Source organism: Penicillium hordei (genome assembly GCF_028827395.1).
Source record: "Penicillium hordei strain IBT 12815 chromosome Unknown utg000003l_segment0_segment0, whole genome shotgun sequence".
NCBI classification, from domain to species: domain Eukaryota; kingdom Fungi; phylum Ascomycota; class Eurotiomycetes; order Eurotiales; family Aspergillaceae; genus Penicillium; species Penicillium hordei.
The window spans coordinates 38,063-54,805 of record NW_026623144.1 but is presented as its reverse complement, the minus strand read 5'-3'; the positions used below and the strand labels follow the sequence as shown (position 1 = coordinate 54,805).

General features: G+C 49.0%; 6 protein-coding genes across 6 annotated transcripts; 4 read left to right on the top strand and 2 right to left on the bottom strand.

Annotated features, from left to right (window-relative positions):
• Window positions 1–232: 232 nt before the first annotated feature.
• Window positions 233–1,290, top strand: N7537_005270 (uncharacterized protein; the record flags this gene model as incomplete). The annotated part of the gene is made up of 2 exons (XM_056896327.1): window positions 233–782; window positions 851–1,290. 2 exons carry the CDS (start codon window positions 233–235, stop codon window positions 1,288–1,290), a joined length of 990 nt encoding a protein of 329 aa, XP_056752112.1.
• Window positions 1,291–1,539: 249 nt separating this feature from the next.
• Window positions 1,540–2,764, top strand: rad14 (DNA repair protein RAD14; the record flags this gene model as incomplete). The annotated part of the gene is made up of 4 exons (XM_056896326.1): window positions 1,540–1,641; window positions 1,700–2,291; window positions 2,349–2,648; window positions 2,730–2,764. The coding sequence occupies 4 exons, from the start codon at window positions 1,540–1,542 to the stop codon at window positions 2,762–2,764; spliced, it is 1,029 nt and encodes a 342-aa protein (XP_056752111.1).
• A 737-nt stretch (window positions 2,765–3,501) lies between these two features.
• On the top strand, window positions 3,502–6,514 carry N7537_005268 (cell differentiation and development protein Fsr1). The gene is made up of 4 exons (XM_056896325.1): window positions 3,502–3,819; window positions 3,875–4,153; window positions 4,213–6,009; window positions 6,067–6,514. The coding sequence occupies exons 1-4, from the start codon at window positions 3,720–3,722 to the stop codon at window positions 6,324–6,326; spliced, it is 2,436 nt and encodes an 811-aa protein (XP_056752110.1). The 5' UTR covers window positions 3,502–3,719; the 3' UTR covers window positions 6,327–6,514.
• A 488-nt stretch (window positions 6,515–7,002) lies between these two features.
• Window positions 7,003–7,775, bottom strand: N7537_005267 (uncharacterized protein; the record flags this gene model as incomplete). The annotated part of the gene is made up of 2 exons (XM_056896324.1): window positions 7,661–7,775; window positions 7,003–7,584 (listed from the first exon to the last, which is right to left on the bottom strand). Exons 1-2 carry the CDS (start codon window positions 7,769–7,771, stop codon window positions 7,003–7,005), a joined length of 693 nt encoding a protein of 230 aa, XP_056752109.1. The 5' UTR covers window positions 7,772–7,775.
• A 2,173-nt stretch (window positions 7,776–9,948) lies between these two features.
• N7537_005266 (rRNA (cytosine-C5-)-methyltransferase NOP2) lies at window positions 9,949–12,150 on the top strand (the record flags this gene model as incomplete). The annotated part of the gene is made up of 1 exon (XM_056896323.1): window positions 9,949–12,150. One exon carries the CDS (start codon window positions 9,949–9,951, stop codon window positions 12,148–12,150), a length of 2,202 nt encoding a protein of 733 aa, XP_056752108.1.
• Window positions 12,151–12,609: 459 nt separating this feature from the next.
• On the bottom strand, window positions 12,610–16,389 carry N7537_005265 (putative MATH and UCH domain protein; the record flags this gene model as incomplete). Its single annotated transcript, XM_056896322.1, has 4 exons — window positions 12,610–13,186; window positions 13,247–13,949; window positions 14,005–16,077; window positions 16,137–16,389. The coding sequence occupies 4 exons, from the start codon at window positions 16,387–16,389 to the stop codon at window positions 12,610–12,612; spliced, it is 3,606 nt and encodes a 1,201-aa protein (XP_056752107.1).
• Between the last annotated feature and the right edge of the window lie 354 nt (window positions 16,390–16,743).

Genomic DNA, 16,743 nt, shown 5'->3' with positions numbered 1-16,743 from the left:
TAATGTTGCCTACCCAAAAGTCCAATTATATAACAAGGTAACTCACGAAATTCATTATTATACGTTGCTGTTGGTGACATGCTCATATATAAAAGAAATCAAATATCATCAAATATGAATCTCCAAAAGTCCTAGTCCAAGTGTAGATGAGGTGGAAATGAAGATGGGCGGTGAATATGATTGCAGAAAAAGGGGAGATACCAACAACACCAACTCTTCTTCATTTCGCAAAATGGAAAACTCAGCAAGGACGTTTAATTCGTCCTTAGAGGCCAAGCAGCCCTTCCCTCCACTGTTGGCCGAAGATCCTATATCCCCGTCAGAACCGCAAGAGAGTTATGAAGACGAGAGTATCACTTCCCCCGGCTATGAGATCGAGGTGGAGGACGATGCGGATTTCCAGTCGCATTACTCGCTAGAGCATCAATCATTATCCGATACAGACTCCGATGATTCTTCTAATATTGACCGGAATCATCCATTTCGCCAGTCCTCCGGGTCTCTCCATGGGCCCAATGCATTTGCACCTCCGTTCTACAATCGTCCACCCACCCCTCTACCGCCCTCGCCATCACTCACTTCTCTTCTTCGGCCGCCCTTCTCGACTACTACATCACGCCCAACTACTCCGGACAGCTCCGATGTAGAGACTCCCAACGATACGGAGGCAGCGGTCGCCAAGTCAGCTCGTCGCGCAACCACCGTTCCGCGCGCCAGTCCCAAGGTTCCTACCTATGAATACTATGGCTTCGTGTTATACCTAGCTTCATCATTGGCTTTTTGTAAGTCTCATGGAAAATTGACGGTGCAGCCTCTTGTAATCTTCCGCATACTGACCGGACTAACCTAGTATTTTATCTCCTATGGTCTTATCTCCCATCGCCATTCCTCCATCAGCTAGGGATTTACTATTATCCCAACCGTTGGTGGTCGCTAGCGATCCCCGCATGGTTGGTGATGTTACTTATATACATTTATGCTGCGCTCGCCACGTATAACACAGGCTACCTTACCTTGCCCATGCACAGCATCGAGAACATTGTTGATGAAGTCGCGAATGTATCGGTGATTGACGGAAAGGCGCGGAGACGTCCCGGTGGTGCTACCAAAATGAAACCCGGTGCCACCTCCTACCAGATCATGGGTCCCCAAAACCGCAAGGTCAATTGGCGAGAAATTTGGAGTGAGGGAACCGACGCCGTCATGGACGTGCCGGTAGGGGGCGTGTGCGAGGTTTTGTATGGCCAAGACCGAGAGGGAGACTTCGATTGTCCGGCTGCAGACTCATAGCTTCTCGGTTCAATCGATTTACTTGCCAATTCAGGCTCATAACTCCAAAAGATTGATTTTAGTGTTTCAGTGTTCTTGTTTACTTCTGGCATGTGCCCCGGGGCCAATGACGTTCGCTTGATAAACCCAGATATCACGTGCTTGGCAGATCGGTGGTCTGGCCGCCTTCCACCTTCTGTCTTCTGCCTTGCTACTCATATCACCCAAACTGTGGACAACGGCAATTACGGTTGAGAGAATAATTTCATAATGTCAGAAGAACGGCCTTCGACCCCACCTTTGCAGCCCAAGGGTTCGGGGACAGGACAGCTTCCCCGCGGTGCTATCACGCCAGAACAACAACGGAGGATGGTAAGTTCCTTCCAAGGTTGCGACATGACCAGCCAAAACTAACTAGTCTTGCTGGTAGGAACTTAGTCGCATGAAAGCTAAAGCTCTTCGGGAGAAACGTGAAGCCGAACTATCCCAAGCCGCTCCAAATACCTCCCAGATCGCAACAGGCACCAAGCGCTCGTTCACCTCGATGGCGGCATCCAACCAGCCTGCTAATATGCGTGACGCATCTTCTTCAAATCGCCCACTAGACTCGATCAAGCCAGCCCGAAACTTCACAAGCTATGTCGACTATGATTTTAGCAAGATGACCGACACGAAGGGTGGATTTTTGACACAAGAGGATGACCCGTTCAATAAACAACTAAACGTGCCGGATGAGAAAGAAGTACAAAAGCCAGCACATATGACGCAGAAGGAATGGGAACGCCATCAAATACTCCAATCATTAAAGCGAAATCGGGAAGGACCCTTTGAACCAGGTCTAAGTGTCCTGGATGATAAAAGCAAGCAGAAGACATGTCGTGAATGTGGCAGTCTCGAGATTGATTGGAAATGGGAAGAAGAACTAAAGTGTTGCATCTGCCATGCTTGCAAGGAGAAACATCCAGAGAAATACAGTTTGTTGACCAAGACGGAAGCCAAAGAAGATTATCTCTTGACAGATCGTGAGTAACTAATTGTCGGCTGTGAAAAGAGAGACGTGCTAATCAGCCTGCGCACAGCCGAACTCCGAGACGAAGAGCTCCTTCCACGCCTTGAGCGTCCGAATCCACACAAATCCACATGGAACAGCATGATGTTGTATCTACGATACCAAGTCGAAGAATATGCGTTTTCCGATAAGAAATGGGGCTCAACGGAGGCACTGGATGTCGAATTCGAACGGCGAGAAAGCGATAAAAAGCGGCGGCGGGAGGCCAAATTCAAAACGAAGCTACAGGAGCTGAAGAAACGCACACGCGTGGAGGCCTACCGGCGCAATCGACAGGGTACTTCGGGTGGAGAGTTTGGCGATGATCTCGGTTCCGGGCGGAAGCATGTTCATCAATGGGGCCGATCCATTGAGAATTCAGAAACTGGAATTGGTATTAAGACGTGTGTAGAATGTGGAATGGAGGTGGAAGAGCTCGAGTTCTAGAACGAGTAGAATGTACCATAGCATGATTGATTATTATACGAGACCACAAGCTAATTTGGCATTTGAGCCTATTAAACATTAGTCTTTTTAAAAAAAACAATGTTTAAATGGGTCTTTGTGAGAGACCTTTGTTGAATAATACTTCAATGTTGTTCTATTGTACTGTTAGAGATGTATACAATGTCATATACACCCAGAGTGGCCGGAATATATCGTTTCGGTTCAGTGATGGCAAGAGCAAATTAGCAATCAAACCCGATATCAAGGTACAATTTTACCATGTATATATATCAACTAATAATAATATTCAAGTCTTTGGTGCATCTATGCTGTGGAGTATATATACACGTTGTTACAAGCTCCATATAACATTAGTTGGTGTCCCAGAATTTAAGCACCAACAATCATCCAACTTTAGTTCATCTGCAGAACTCAGCTTTTGATTGTTTATTCCTATGGAACCTATTGAATCTCCTATCACATAAAAACTTCTCTCATGTGTACCTTTAATACAAAACTCTCCCTAATCCATCCAATTGCTTACCAAAATTATCATCCACCTCCAGGGGAGGGAACGTGCAGGCTAATCTTCTCCATCTAGAAGGCGGTCAGAACCCCCCCCCGAGGGCAAGCCATCTTCACCATAACAAAAGATCAGTGAAGGTACACTCTCATCCTCATAACTTTACTATCATTGTCCGACCTTGCTCCTCTCCTTTGCATCCCTTCTCCCTCCCGACACCTCATTCACAGGCTGACTCGGCGTGGAACGTGGTTCCTTGCCGTCGCCATTAGGGGACTTGGTTCGCTTACTGCGGACACGATTTACCGGGGTCAGGAGAAACCGAAGCTCGCACCTTACACGTCACTTGATTTACTACCGGCCCGATTTTGCCCTTGATACCTCCTGCAGTGCTTTGACCCTTCCGAACCTTGACCAGTCCTGTGTCTGTTCATGTCCTGGCAATCTCCATCAGCCATGGCTGGGATCGGAGGAATGCCCGGCGGCATGGATGGTTCGAATGGTCCACAGGGCACGGAATACACATTACAGGGTGAGCAAAAATATACTTGATCTCTTGAATGCCATTGACTGATAACCGTCTCCAGGTGTAATGCGCTTCCTACAGACAGAATGGCACCGACACGAGCGCGACCGCAATGCATGGGAGATTGAACGGGCAGAGATGAAGTCTCGCATTGGTCGATTGGAAGGTGATCTGCGCACAAGCAAACGCTTGCATGAGTCCCTTGGGAAGCATGTTCGGCTGATGGAGACCGCCCTGAAGAGGGAGAGGGAGAAGGTCAAGAAGCTTTCGAACAACGAAAAGTCTGAAGACTCTAAGGATCCCAAAGATGCTGCACGTGAAAGTGTCAACTTTCTGAAAGGTATGCCACTCGCAATTATAAGCACGCGACGTGGAAATATTGACTGAATTATTCACCAGCGCAACGGCCCAAGCCGAGCACAGACCATGAGAATGATGAGGAACCCGACAACGAAAACCAGCACGAGGGTCAAATTGAGGATATAGACAAAGTCCGAGGATACCTGTCCAAAGCTTCCCACGAAATCGCGTACCACGTTATACCCGCCTCCCACCCGCCACCTGACTTGAACGACTCCGACATGTCAGCCCAGCTTTATGGCAATCCACAGCTGTCGCAACAGAACCTGGAGGAGGCTTATCTTCAACAGCAACGGCAGAAGGCGAATCATGTTATGGCACGTGAATTGGCCTTACAAAACCACCAGCCGATGTCCAATCACTACTCCGACAATGCCATGGCTCGTGCTCAAAACCAGTATCTTTCTCGGGATTCCATGGATCGACGGTCAATGGACCAGCAGCAAGCTCCCGTCGCAGCAATTGAAAATCGAACCCAAGCATACGAACAGGGCACAGTGGATGATCGTCCAAACCGGGCATACGAAGCCCAGGGCCCCCGAGTGGTCGTCAAGGAAGATGTGAATCTGCAAAACTTGACCGAGGAAAGAACAGAGGATGTAGACGGGTGGAATTTTGACGAGCCGACGGAGCAGGAACTCGTGGTCACCGAACCCGTCCCACCTCATCGCCCAGATACGGATGCTTTCCCAAATGCCAACTTTACGCGCTCCGAATCGACCAAGGGGGGGTCTCTCTCCCATGGAAGGAATAACTCGGGATCAAGGCGTAAGAGCGAAGGTGCAATTGAAGCCCGGGCAGCGGGTGCGACACTAGCACATAAGCAAGATTCCCTCTTCAGAGTCCAGTTTTCGCTTCGTGGCCACTTGGATGTGATTCGATCTGTCACCTTCACCGGTGATGATAGCCCAGACGAGCCCGAGATCTGCACTTGCAGCGACGATGGAACGATCAAGCGATGGAGCATCCCAGGTACTTCTGGTGGCCCGAGAGCTGGTTCTAGCCATGGCTCGGACGTCACGAGCAAATTTACTCATCGCGGACATGAAGGTGCTGTGACTTCTCTTGCCGCCTGCTCATCGTCTCAGAACATCACCCTTGGGGGTAATGGGTTGGTATTTTCAGGTGGCCAAGATGCCAGCGTGCGTTTATGGGAACGTAACCGGATTGATCCTAAGGCCACCTTCCACGAGCATAAAGATGCAGTCTGGGGACTTTGCGTTCTTCCGGGGACCACGGGCTCTGTCATTGGCGACTCAAGCGGCCAGTATGGTGGATCGGATCGAATCCTTCTGGCCTCCGGCGCAGCAGATGGCTATGTCTTTATTTGGGCTATCAGTGCCGCTCCTCAAACTCCTTCACCCCCCACTGGGAATCGCCGTCAGCGGGCGAACTCAAACTCAATGCCCTCCGGTTCCAACTACCCAACCTTGCCTCAAACCAGCGCCGTTCCACCTCCAGCTTTCCACTACACCATTCTTCATCGCATTTATCGTCCCAATTTTCCTTCTCCAACATGCATTAGCCCCCTGTCTCTTGCGGGCGTCAACTTTGTCGTCTCATATTCGGATGCCTCTATCATTGTCTACGACACGCGGACCGGCGAAGAAATTGCGGGGATGGCTAGTCTCGAGACATATGATGGCACACCAGCTACTGGGGTGAACTCAGTCGTCGCTACGACTGTCGGCTTTGATGGAACAGTTAATCTTGATCCTAACCGCGCGATGGCCGAAGAAGAAGTGGTCCACGGAGCTACTGGATCAAGCAGCGTAGAGGGTGTAATCATCAGTGGCTACGAGGACCGATACATCCGCTTCTTTGATGCCAATAGTGGTAAGTGGCATTCAAAGGACCTTGCTTCCCCACACAATACGCTAACGTTTGATATAGGTCAATGTACATACACAATGCTTGCTCATCCTGCTGCGATAGCCTCACTGTCATTATCTCCGGATGGACGTGAGCTCGTTTCGGCTGGCCATGATGCAAGCTTGCGATTCTGGAATCTTGAAAAGCGCAGCTGTACTCAGGAGCTGACAGGCTACCGGCTGATGCGTGGCGAAGGAGTCTGTGCCGTGGTATGGAGCAGTGATGGCCATTGGGTCGCTGGCGGTGGTGGAGACGGCGTGGTCAAGGTCTGCTCCCGATGATTGAAACGACGGAATGAAAACCCGTGTATGATTCTTATTGCGTTATACCTGTGTGTGTGTCTCTTCGCGTCTGCTCGTCGTTTTCTGTATGATCCCATGAACTGGATGAGCGATTGGCCGGACCAGTTCTTTCGAGCATCTGCAACCGTGTTCACCGACGCTGTGTGGCCGATGATACTCTCCTACGTGATTTTGCTTCTTTTTCTATTTCTTTTTTCAACCTGTGTACTTTTTACTTCGCTCATAACATGTTCGACAAAGATTCCCTGGCGTGCATGGATGTTTTTTCCCCTTCAACTGTTTCGGTACATGCCCTACTTTCTATGGGAAACTGGGCATGTCTTGTTCGAATATCTATTCGCTCTTGTGATAGGGCCTTCATTGGTTTTTAAGGAGTGCCTGATAGGCTGTGGATTGATCCCAATATTTGATGTATCGGTTGCTTGGTGCGGATGGTTTATTTCTTTTCGGTTCTGCTTGAATGTGCCTATTTAGCTTATGCCTTAGACGCTGATAGCTCATGTTGTGTGTATAACATTTGAATCAATACCATTCATCGAGCAGACTCGGCCTTGATAGACTATCATGGACCCGGGACATATGTGAAATGACTGGAACAAATACAGGTATCATTTGATATTGACATTATTTCGCTGCGCTGTCGTGGAGATATACTTTACTTGGCTGAACTCCACGCCTCTTTGAACACAAATCTCAACCGTTTTGCTTCTTCCTCGTCCTTCAATCGCTGCTCGAGATAGCCTTGCAGATCATCCCAGAAAGCCACTGTATGCAACAACTCCTCACCACTCGGACCTATAGCAGCCTTGGGAGGTGATTCATCCTGCTTCTCTGTAATCTCCGGTTGAGCCACAGCAGATTCAACCACCTGGGCGCCACCGATGATCATCACTCCGATCTCAACTTCTTTGCCTCCTGCTAGAATGACGGGTTCATCTGCCAATACCTCGGCCAATGTCTTCCCGGTACCAGTCACTGGCTTCCGCTTGTATAAGATCTTGATCTTGTCTAGCGGAACTTGGCCACCCTGCGCATCCGTGATGCGTACTTGCACAGCATCCCGGATATCCTGGACCGAGGTGGTTGAGAGAGGGGCATTTGAGACCAGGAATTCCAGAGCAGGGTTGCGGGCAGACTTGACGCGAACAGTGATTGATTTGGATGAGCCTGGTGCCTGTGTTGACTTCACTTTTTTGGGCATCGGAGGGTGCGGGGCTGAAAGGCGGGGGAGTGTGTACTGTCGTTTTCGGAAAGCAAATTAGAATGATCTTCATCGGCGAGTCAAGCTAGGGTTTGTTCGCATCAAGACTCACGGGGACTCGTAGTCCAATTTGTTCGGGGTCGAAGACATGATCAGCACGAAGCTTGATTGGCCGCGAGTCCAGCGTGGACAAGAATGATTTAGTGAAAGTCAGCTCCGACATGGTGAGCAACTTAGACTAGGTGGTAGTGATTCTCAAGTCGAAAGAGAGAGAGAGAAGCAAACCCAAGGCGATGGTTGTTGGAGTAGTGGAGGTCTGGACCTGGGGGTTCACTTGATGCTGATGGGACAAGGGACACCTGAATTATAAGGCATAAATTGGAAATAACTAACGTATTCGGTAAGCGAGCTGGCCATGTAAGCGAGCTGGCCACCCACCCAAGTATATTAAATTGAAATGCATTTATCTCTACCATAACGCCATTAAATTAAATACACTAAAATGATCTATTCTCTGGACATGCATTTCTTTTATGACCCTGGTTTTTGCATAACCCGCATGTTGGTAATGCTCTCGTTCGTGGCTGTAAAGGTGGCGAGAGCCGTCTCTGCCGGCGGGGGGGAGGCGCTTCAATTGCTTCTACCGGCTCAGTAATCAATTGAGAAGCTTCTTAAACTATTAAGCCTGCTTCAGCTGGTATCTACCTCCGGGATCTAGTACGCTTTTGCTTCTGCTTCTCGTTAGCGGCGCGTAATTCCTTGTTTTCATAGGCGAGAAAGATAGCACCTTGTATTATAAGACGAAAGCCCTTTATAAGCTAGTTTAATACACGATCTAACGGGCTAGGCGGGCTCCGAGATCTTGTACGAAGTAAAGCTTTGATTGATAAAGCTTGCCGACGTAGTTCTTTCTCTATAAAGGGGGTTTTTGGGGTGAAATTCCGGCTCGATTCACTACCCCGGCTAGCTAGGGGGGTCGGGGTTCGAAGCCGGATATTGAGCTTTAAGATCACTCGGTCGGGTCTAAATAGGACTAAACCGGCTACTACGAAGCTATTTTTAATAGTCTCCGATTTAAAAGCTTTAATTCGTACCCGGGGGTATACTTCGAGGAAGTCGAGTTTGTTAATATAGTTGATCCCGGTACGTATCTTGATTTCAACCATCCGACTATATATACGTTTTAATACCGCAAAACAACCAATATCTAGAGGTTATAAAAGATAAGATAAATACGCTAGTATATAAATTAGTATCACCTTATTTTACTCGCAAATTTCGTCAAATTTAGGCGTTAAATAACTTCTATAGCCGTCGAGTATTAAGAGCCGGTATACCCCCTTCGTACGTATAGTACTAGGAATAAAGAGCTTTTCAAGCCAACGAAGGCTAATTTTATCGGAAGTCTAGCCGTTAGGACTAACTTCGAAGCGCCAATCCTTTAGGAGGCCGTCGAACCATAATTTAATAAAGACTTTGCCTTTAAAAATCATATACGGAGGAAGGGCCTAGCCAGAAGCATTCGTACACTCAATAATAGTCACCTACTCTCGGTTTCTAGGTTATAAAAATAAACGCCGACCGTAGTATTCACTCCTCGTAATAACCTTCGTAGTTACAGTTAATCCTATCGCGAAACTAGTCTCGTCAAAGTTATAGATATCGTCGGGATCGATTCTAAATTAAAGGATTGTCTTTTAAACTAGATCAAACCACTCTATAATGATTTTAGGATCTTTATATTTCGCGCGCTCGTAATTATATCGTTTCGAGAATCGGGAGGAGAGGAGAGGACGCCGTTTAACAAAGTTATATACCTATTTTTCGCCGACCGAAAGAACCGGGGTAGTTCCACGCTTTTAAAGAAGAAGATCCGCCATTTCTCGTACTATAGAGGGCCGGGGAGCTGCTCCACGTAGATCCATAGAGAGAATCCATTTTTAAAGAGATTCCTCTTCAATTTCAGTCAATTTAGACGAATTAGCGCGAGAAATCGCGCGGTTTTGAACCCCATTAAGACGAGTAGAAAGAGTAGATCTTAGGACGTTAAAACGGCGCGCCACTTCACGAATCGAAGAGATTTCTCGATTTTTAAAAGCCTAGATAGCTAATAAAAGCCTACCCTCTTTCTCCGCTGAATTACTAGAGGATCGAGAGCGAATTGGTGGCATGGTGGGTGGTTGAATTGACTAAGTAATAACCCATGGACGCGTTTTCGATGGGGTGGCCAGCTCGCTTACATGGCCAGCTCGCTTACCGAATACGTTAACTACACCGCTTTTCATAATTCCGTACTGCCGACAGTCACCGCCCTAAGAGAAAAAAAAAAAGGGAAAGAATCTACAAGCTCCCCCCAAGAAGGAAATACCATTAACGTCCCATACACACAACTTTTTCACAATGGGTGTCGGTCGCCGTATGAAGAAACAGGGCCCTCCGGCCCCCCTCGACGAGTCAAAAATCACAATGCTCAAGAAACGCAAAGCTGGCGGGGCTGAGGCGCCTCCGAAGCCTGCACCAGCAAAGCGTCGCAGATCTGATGCCGATGAGGCTGTCTCGAAGAAGGAAGCCCCCAAGAAGAAGAAGGTCAATGGTGTTACTACCAAGGCCGATTCCAAAGAATCTAAGAAGCAACCGTCGGCCACAAAGAAGGCCGTGCCTGTGCCTATGTCTGATGATGATGAAGATATGGAGGATGATGATGAGTTCGGTGATCTTGATGGGATCAGTGCAGGCTCAATGGATAGCGACGATCAGGTTGAAGGACTGTCAGACCTAGAGGATGATAACTCGGTTGTCGATTCTGACGAAGAGGGCCACACCCGTGGAGCCATGTTCTCCGACGACGAGGATTCCGATGCCGAAGAGAGATTGACCGCCGCAAACATTGAGGGTCTGTCGCGGAAGTTGGATGCTGAGCAACAAGAGGAGGAGGAAGCCGCTGAGCAGGAAATGCAGGAAGCCGCTCTGCAGACCAACATCGCTGCACCCGATGTGTTCGCCGACCAAACCCAGCAGGGACTCGCCCCCGATCTGCAGCTGCTTCGCCAGCGCATCACAGACACCATTCGAATCCTGGGTGACCTGAAGACCCTCGGCCTGCCCGGTAAGTCGCGTACCGACTATATCGATCTCCTGCTCGACGATATCTGCACATACTACGGCTACACTCGATTCTTGGCCGAGAAGCTGTTCAGCCTGTTCACCCCTAGGGAGGCCTTTGCCTTCTTCGAAGCTAACGAGACTCCTCGCCCTGTCGTTATCCGTACCAACACTCTGCGAACCAACCGCCGCTCCCTCGCCCAGGCCCTCATCAACCGTGGTGTTGTCCTCGAGCCCGTTGGCAAATGGTCCAAGGTTGGCCTGCAAGTTTTCGAGTCTCCAGTTCCGCTGGGTGCCACGCCCGAATACCTCGCCGGTCACTATATTCTCCAGGCTGCATCTTCTTTCCTCCCTGTCATGGCTCTCGCTCCCCAGCCTAATGAGCGTGTCCTCGATATGGCTTCTGCCCCCGGTGGTAAGACAACATACATGTCTGCCCTGATGCGCAACACTGGCTGTGTTGTCGCAAACGATGCCAGCAAGCCCCGTGCTAAGGGTTTGATTGGTAACATTCACCGTCTCGGTTGCAAGAACACCATTGTGACGAACATGGATGCCCGCACTGCGTTCCCCAAGGCCATGGGTGGCTTCGATCGTGTTTTGCTTGATGCTCCTTGCACTGGTACCGGTGTCATCTCGAAGGATCCCGGTGTCAAGACCTCCAAGAACGAGCGTGATTTCCTCGCCATTCCCCACATGCAGCGCCAGCTTCTTTTGGCTGCAATCGATTCCGTTGACCACGCCTCCAAGACCGGCGGATACGTTGTCTACTCTACTTGCAGTGTGACAGTCGAAGAGAACGAGGCTGTTGTGCAGTATGTGCTTCGCAAGCGTCCCAATGTCAAGATTGTGGACACCGGTCTTGGTAGCTTCGGTAGCCCTGGTTTCCTCAGCTATATGGGCAAGACTTTCGATCCCAAGATGGCACTCACCCGCCGTTACTTCCCTCACCGCGAGAATGTTGACGGTTTCTATGTCTGCAAGCTCAAGAAGACTGCTGTGACCCCGGTGGCCAAGTCGGATGATACCGAACCCCGTTCTAAGGGCCCCAAGAAGTCTCGTAGTGTTTCTTCGGCTGCCTCAACGGATGACGAGACCATTGACAGGACCCCGATTGTTGACGAGAACGGACACGCCGCTGATTTCGAGGGTGGTGCTTTCAGCTCATTCGAGGATCCCGAGGACGTCGAGCGTATCGCTCGTGCTGAGCGCAACCGTCTGCGTCGCAAGGGTCTCAACCCCAAGGGTGTTCTGAACAAGCCCAAGAAGAGCAAGGCAGAGGTGTCAGAGAAGACAACCGAAACAGTGACGTCAAGCCAGGAAGAAGAGACCAAGGCGGCTGCCTCGAAGAAGTCTACCAATGAGCCAAAGGGCGAGAAGAAGACTGTGGTTAAGGAAGAGAAGAAGCCCGCCAGTAAGGCTAAGGAAGAGAAGAAGACTGCGACCAAGGGCAAGGTCGAGAAGAAGGATAAGAAGTCGGCCAAGAAGGCCAGCAAATGATCAATGACATGATCATGTATCGCTTGTGTATAATTCTTCGTTTTCGTTCTTCGGGCAAGTCAAAAGCATCATGTATTAGGTCCGGGACCCGGCGCATTGGATATACCTTTTGTTCAATTAAGATCAAACTGTGTTTAAAATAAAATAACAAAAAAAGAGTAAAATAACAATTTGATGTAAGATGATTGTGCTAAATCAAGGATATTCAAATCATCCGAGTCCTATATTGTCATGTCAAGTAGTTATAGAGACCATATATAAGAATTTAAGTATGTATCAACAATCTAAATGTACCAGTGGTACGCGTACATATATAACCCAAAAAATGAGAGTACATATAAAATCAATCGCATCGCTCCCCCAAGTATCCCTAATCATCGTTCGCTAAAATCAATGAATGTAAGTGCTGAAAAACAAATCAAAACCAAGTTGGGAACATCCCGTCTATACTCTAATACTCTATGCCCGATAAATCTTGATCACCTTCTTGACCTCTTTGCGGCACATCGGACACAGGCTCACGAGGTTCGCACAAGTCACGCAGGAACAAAGGTGACCACACTCGGTAAAAACTGCATCCATTTCCTCGGTGTAACAGATTTGGCACAGATCCAACTCTGCGTCAGCCACCTCCCAGTAGCTAATGCCCTTGCCGTGGCGTTTGCCATCTTTGAAACCGCCGACATATCTGTTGCCTGTCGTCTTCTCAATGTAAGTACCCTGTCCATGGCATACATCTTCAACCCAATCACCGTCATATGAGTCGCCGGTAGGGTAATTTAGCTTGCCTTGGCCGTGGCGTCGGCCAAAGACGAAGGCGCCTTCGTATATCATGCCTGTGCTAGAGATGTGCTTGCCTCTACCATGGTAATAACCCTTCAAGAATTGACCACTGTAGTAGTCGTTTGAGAAAGTGGCTTCGATGGTCTTAGTGCCAGTGAAACCTTGGATTGGATGACCACGAGAATCGGCCCACAGGTACTGAACCAGACGATCTGGACTGGTGAACAATCCCGATAAAGCAAGCAGAGTACGCCTGTCTTCGTGTTAGAACCAAAGAACTAAACATTGAAGAACCAGATAGATATGTACTTACTTGTCCTTGGTCAATTTATCCCCAACGATGAAACATGCTCCGTACGGAGCCATTACATCATCGAAGCTGTCAGCAGGCGACACCGTGGTAACAGCAGCACCATCGACTCGTTTCCACATGAGGAAGTCTTGGCGAAGAGGCCGCTGTAAGTGTCGTCGGATGGACACTTTAACGTTGGCATCAAGCTCGGAGAAGAATGACCCCACGGTACGAAGCTCTTGATTGTCCGCATCGAATATTTGAATGAAATAGTATGTATGGCCAACAGGCAACTTGATCTCAGGTTCAGTCTGTGTTTGGGGTGCCACTTGTGGTGTAGAAGATTCAACTTCGGAAGGTGATATAGGAGCAGAGCTTGTGGCTTCTGTTGACGAAGTTGCCGTAACAGCCATGGCTTGTTGCTCATGGGCAGCGAACACTCCTTCCTGTTCTGCCCTTTCAGTAGAAACGGTATCATTCTCTAAAGGCAATGTGGTTAATGGATGCAGTGACCTATCATCAATGACAGAGTTCACGGTATCCGACGCAGCAGGATCCTCATGGTGAGAATTTCCCGACGAGCTAGCCACGGCATCTCCTTCGGCCACAGATGAGACATTTTCAGAAGCTTCGTGTATCGGATTGTTGATGACCAGGTCATCCGGCTTATCTTCTGAGGTGGTAACCACAGGGGGGTCTGGGATGGCGTAAAACTGAGCGTCCTCTGCTGGAGATTAGCAGGGTGACGGTTATAAATAAATGTGAATGTAATCACGTACCCTCTGATATGGTTTCCATCCAGAACCGTACAGTGCTCAATGAAGGATCCAGTGGAACATTCAAATCCATAGTGCGATCAAACGCCAACGATGACCCGGATTGAGCAAATGAGTTCCCAATCTGCCAGAAACGAACCCGCTCGGGACGAATGGGGTCAGAGCCTGAGGACTTCCATATAGCAATTCTTTTGCGTAGCTCTGCCAAGCGTGATGAGCGGGGCAAAGTGATGTACATGACACTGTTTGCCGCTTTGGCCTGTGCCATGAGATCGTAGGAGTCAAACAGGCTGGCCAGCTGGTCATATTGGGGAAGCGAATAAACCTCAACTTGGACATCATCCGCAGGTTTGTCACCAGTGTGGTAAACACCTGTTTCATAATATTGTTTCAAGGTCTCAGGAACTTCCCAAGGCCCTTGGGGACCAGGCAAAAGCTCCGATATCATATCGCCGCGGATATACATTGCGACGATAGGTACGTCATGGCCCTTCTTGTGATCCACAGCCTGGGAAGGATCTAGACCAAGGTGTGGACCCATGGCTGTTTTCTGGGTCAAGCACTCCACGCGGTTGTCACTACCATCGTCAAAGGCTAACCATGTGGTACCCGGACCTGCTGGGCGAAGGATGCTAAAGAACTTGCCCGAAGTGCGGCGCCCACGATGAACGATATAGCCATAAAGGACATAGTTACTGCCTTGGCCATCAACCACCCATGGAGCCAGGTTTAGTTCCTCGTTCAGCTCCACTTTGTCATACCGCAGTTGCCAACGTTTGGCCTTGTCTAGAGTATGGCGGTCAAACTCCACATGAAGAAGCGATGGAAGCGACCAACGACCGGGCTTAGCGCTCAAATATCCACTAACGGCTTCGGAGGTAGATTTGGCTTGATCAACTGGTATGTAAAGTCGCGAATTGAAATCAGTCGGCAGCAGGTTCACGGTGGCTTCACCATCAGGAGCATGTACGACGGGACTGTCAAAGAGATAGGCGAATTGTTTGCCGGCATCCGTTCCCTTCAGCTCTAGCTCCAAGTTTCGACGCAAACGCTCCCAAAATTCGGACACATCGCTCGAAAACTCATGCAGATTGCGCAAAGTGCTCGTCACGCCGTCCGTGTCGACATAGCTCGGGGAGAGTGTCTGGCAGCGAAGCTGCCACAGAAGCTTTTGAAGAGAGTCACATAGAGGCTTCGGCCTAGCATCGGGATTGGTGAGATGTTCAAGTACGTCAATACTTTGAATGATTTTGCAAAATGGAGCAATGTGCAGCCACGAGGCAAGCCCAGCTACCTCTGGGCTGTGATTGATGATCGAGTCACCCAGAGGCCGGTAACCGGTCAAGGCCATGCTGTCCCAAGTTGGCTCGGAATCACTCGGGTGCCACCAGAGAGACTTGGTGGGGTCGTTCACTACACGAATGTATGCGTCAAACGAGAGTGTATCGTCGTTCAGGAGGGCACGATGTTGACCTCGCCGGCGTGAATGAATCTGGTCCCATGGACCGTGGAAATATGTCCACCCCCAATCCAGGTTGTGAGCGTTGAATTGATGACAGGAAGACTGCATCCACCCAGTGCGTGGCTCTTGTGGGTTGTATACAATGACACCAACCTGTGCGGGCACACGCCAAGAGTCCGACGCACCATGATCGGATTGGGTGTTATTCCTGGTCGCAGGATATTGAGACTTGTAGTTTTCAAACCACGCCGTCGAGTTGTCCGTGGCTGCCGTCTGTATTTGAATCTCCGGGGCGCTATCATCCAGTGAGGCATCGGCTGCACCCCGACGGACCGTAAATTCCATCTCAGGAAGCTTGCCCTCTGGAGCAGGCATTGTGGTGGAGCATTCAAGGTAGACACTCAATGCATTGACATTGTTTCCCCGGGGGTAGAACTTGATTCGCCACCAATATCCCCCAACAAGTGCTGGTGGGGAGCGAATGACTTTTTCACGATTGGGGTTCTCGCGGGTGCCCCGAACGCCCTTGAACGTCCACGTAAGACGGGCCTTTTCAGTAGGAATGTATTCCGGATCTCCCAAATCCCGAAAGAAGTTGTTTTCCCAATATTTGTCTGTTATGGAGTTAGTAAATACTGTATGTTCTGTGGTTTTGCCTGTACGGTTGACCTACGATCACTGGCACTGTAATCCGAATCGCCGCCGTCGATCTCTTTCATCTCGTCTTCATCTGGGATCGTTGTATCCTCCTCATACTCTGTCCAATATGCATGTTCCAGTTCTTCCGCGGGTAAGATTGGCGCTGGCTGAGGAGTTGAATGCGACGATTCGGGAGATTGGTTTAATGACTCAGTCTCTGTATTTGCTGATCTCGTCGTATCATCCTCTTCAGTCCCAGGGACTACCGAATTTGGTAAGGGGTCCATGGCCTTTCAATTTGGAAAACCCCCAATGATTCCAACGACTGTGCTTAGCAATATGTAAAGCGTAAGTAAGTTGTATCCTCCCAACTGTCCCCGGGTATAAATATGGATAAGGGCTTATCGGATAAGAACGTTGCGGAGCCCTGAAGATGTGGAGAGAAGAGGCCCGGGAGAAAGAGAAAGAAAAGGAAACGAATGAATAAATTAAAGAATAAGGGGAAAAGAAGAAAAATCGGGGAAAGGAAAAAAAAGAGGAAAAGAAAAGAAATTGAAAAAGACGAAAAGAACGAAAAAGACCAAAAGAGACAAAAGAGACAAAAGAGACAGAAAAAAGAAAAAAGAAAAAAAAGATAAGAA

What these genes read in the sequence shown, in the direction of transcription:
- N7537_005268 (XM_056896325.1), top strand. Translation starts at nt 3,720, where the DNA reads ATGTCCTGGCAATCTCCATCAGCCATGGCTGGGATCGGAGGAATGCCC. An exon ending in AAGTGTCAACTTTCTGAAAG is followed by an intron (nt 4,154 to 4,212) that starts GTATGCCACTCG and finishes ATTATTCACCAG; the next exon opens with CGCAACGGCCCAAGCCGAGC. An exon ending in CTTCTTTGATGCCAATAGTG is followed by an intron (nt 6,010 to 6,066) that starts GTAAGTGGCATT and finishes CGTTTGATATAG; the next exon opens with GTCAATGTACATACACAATG.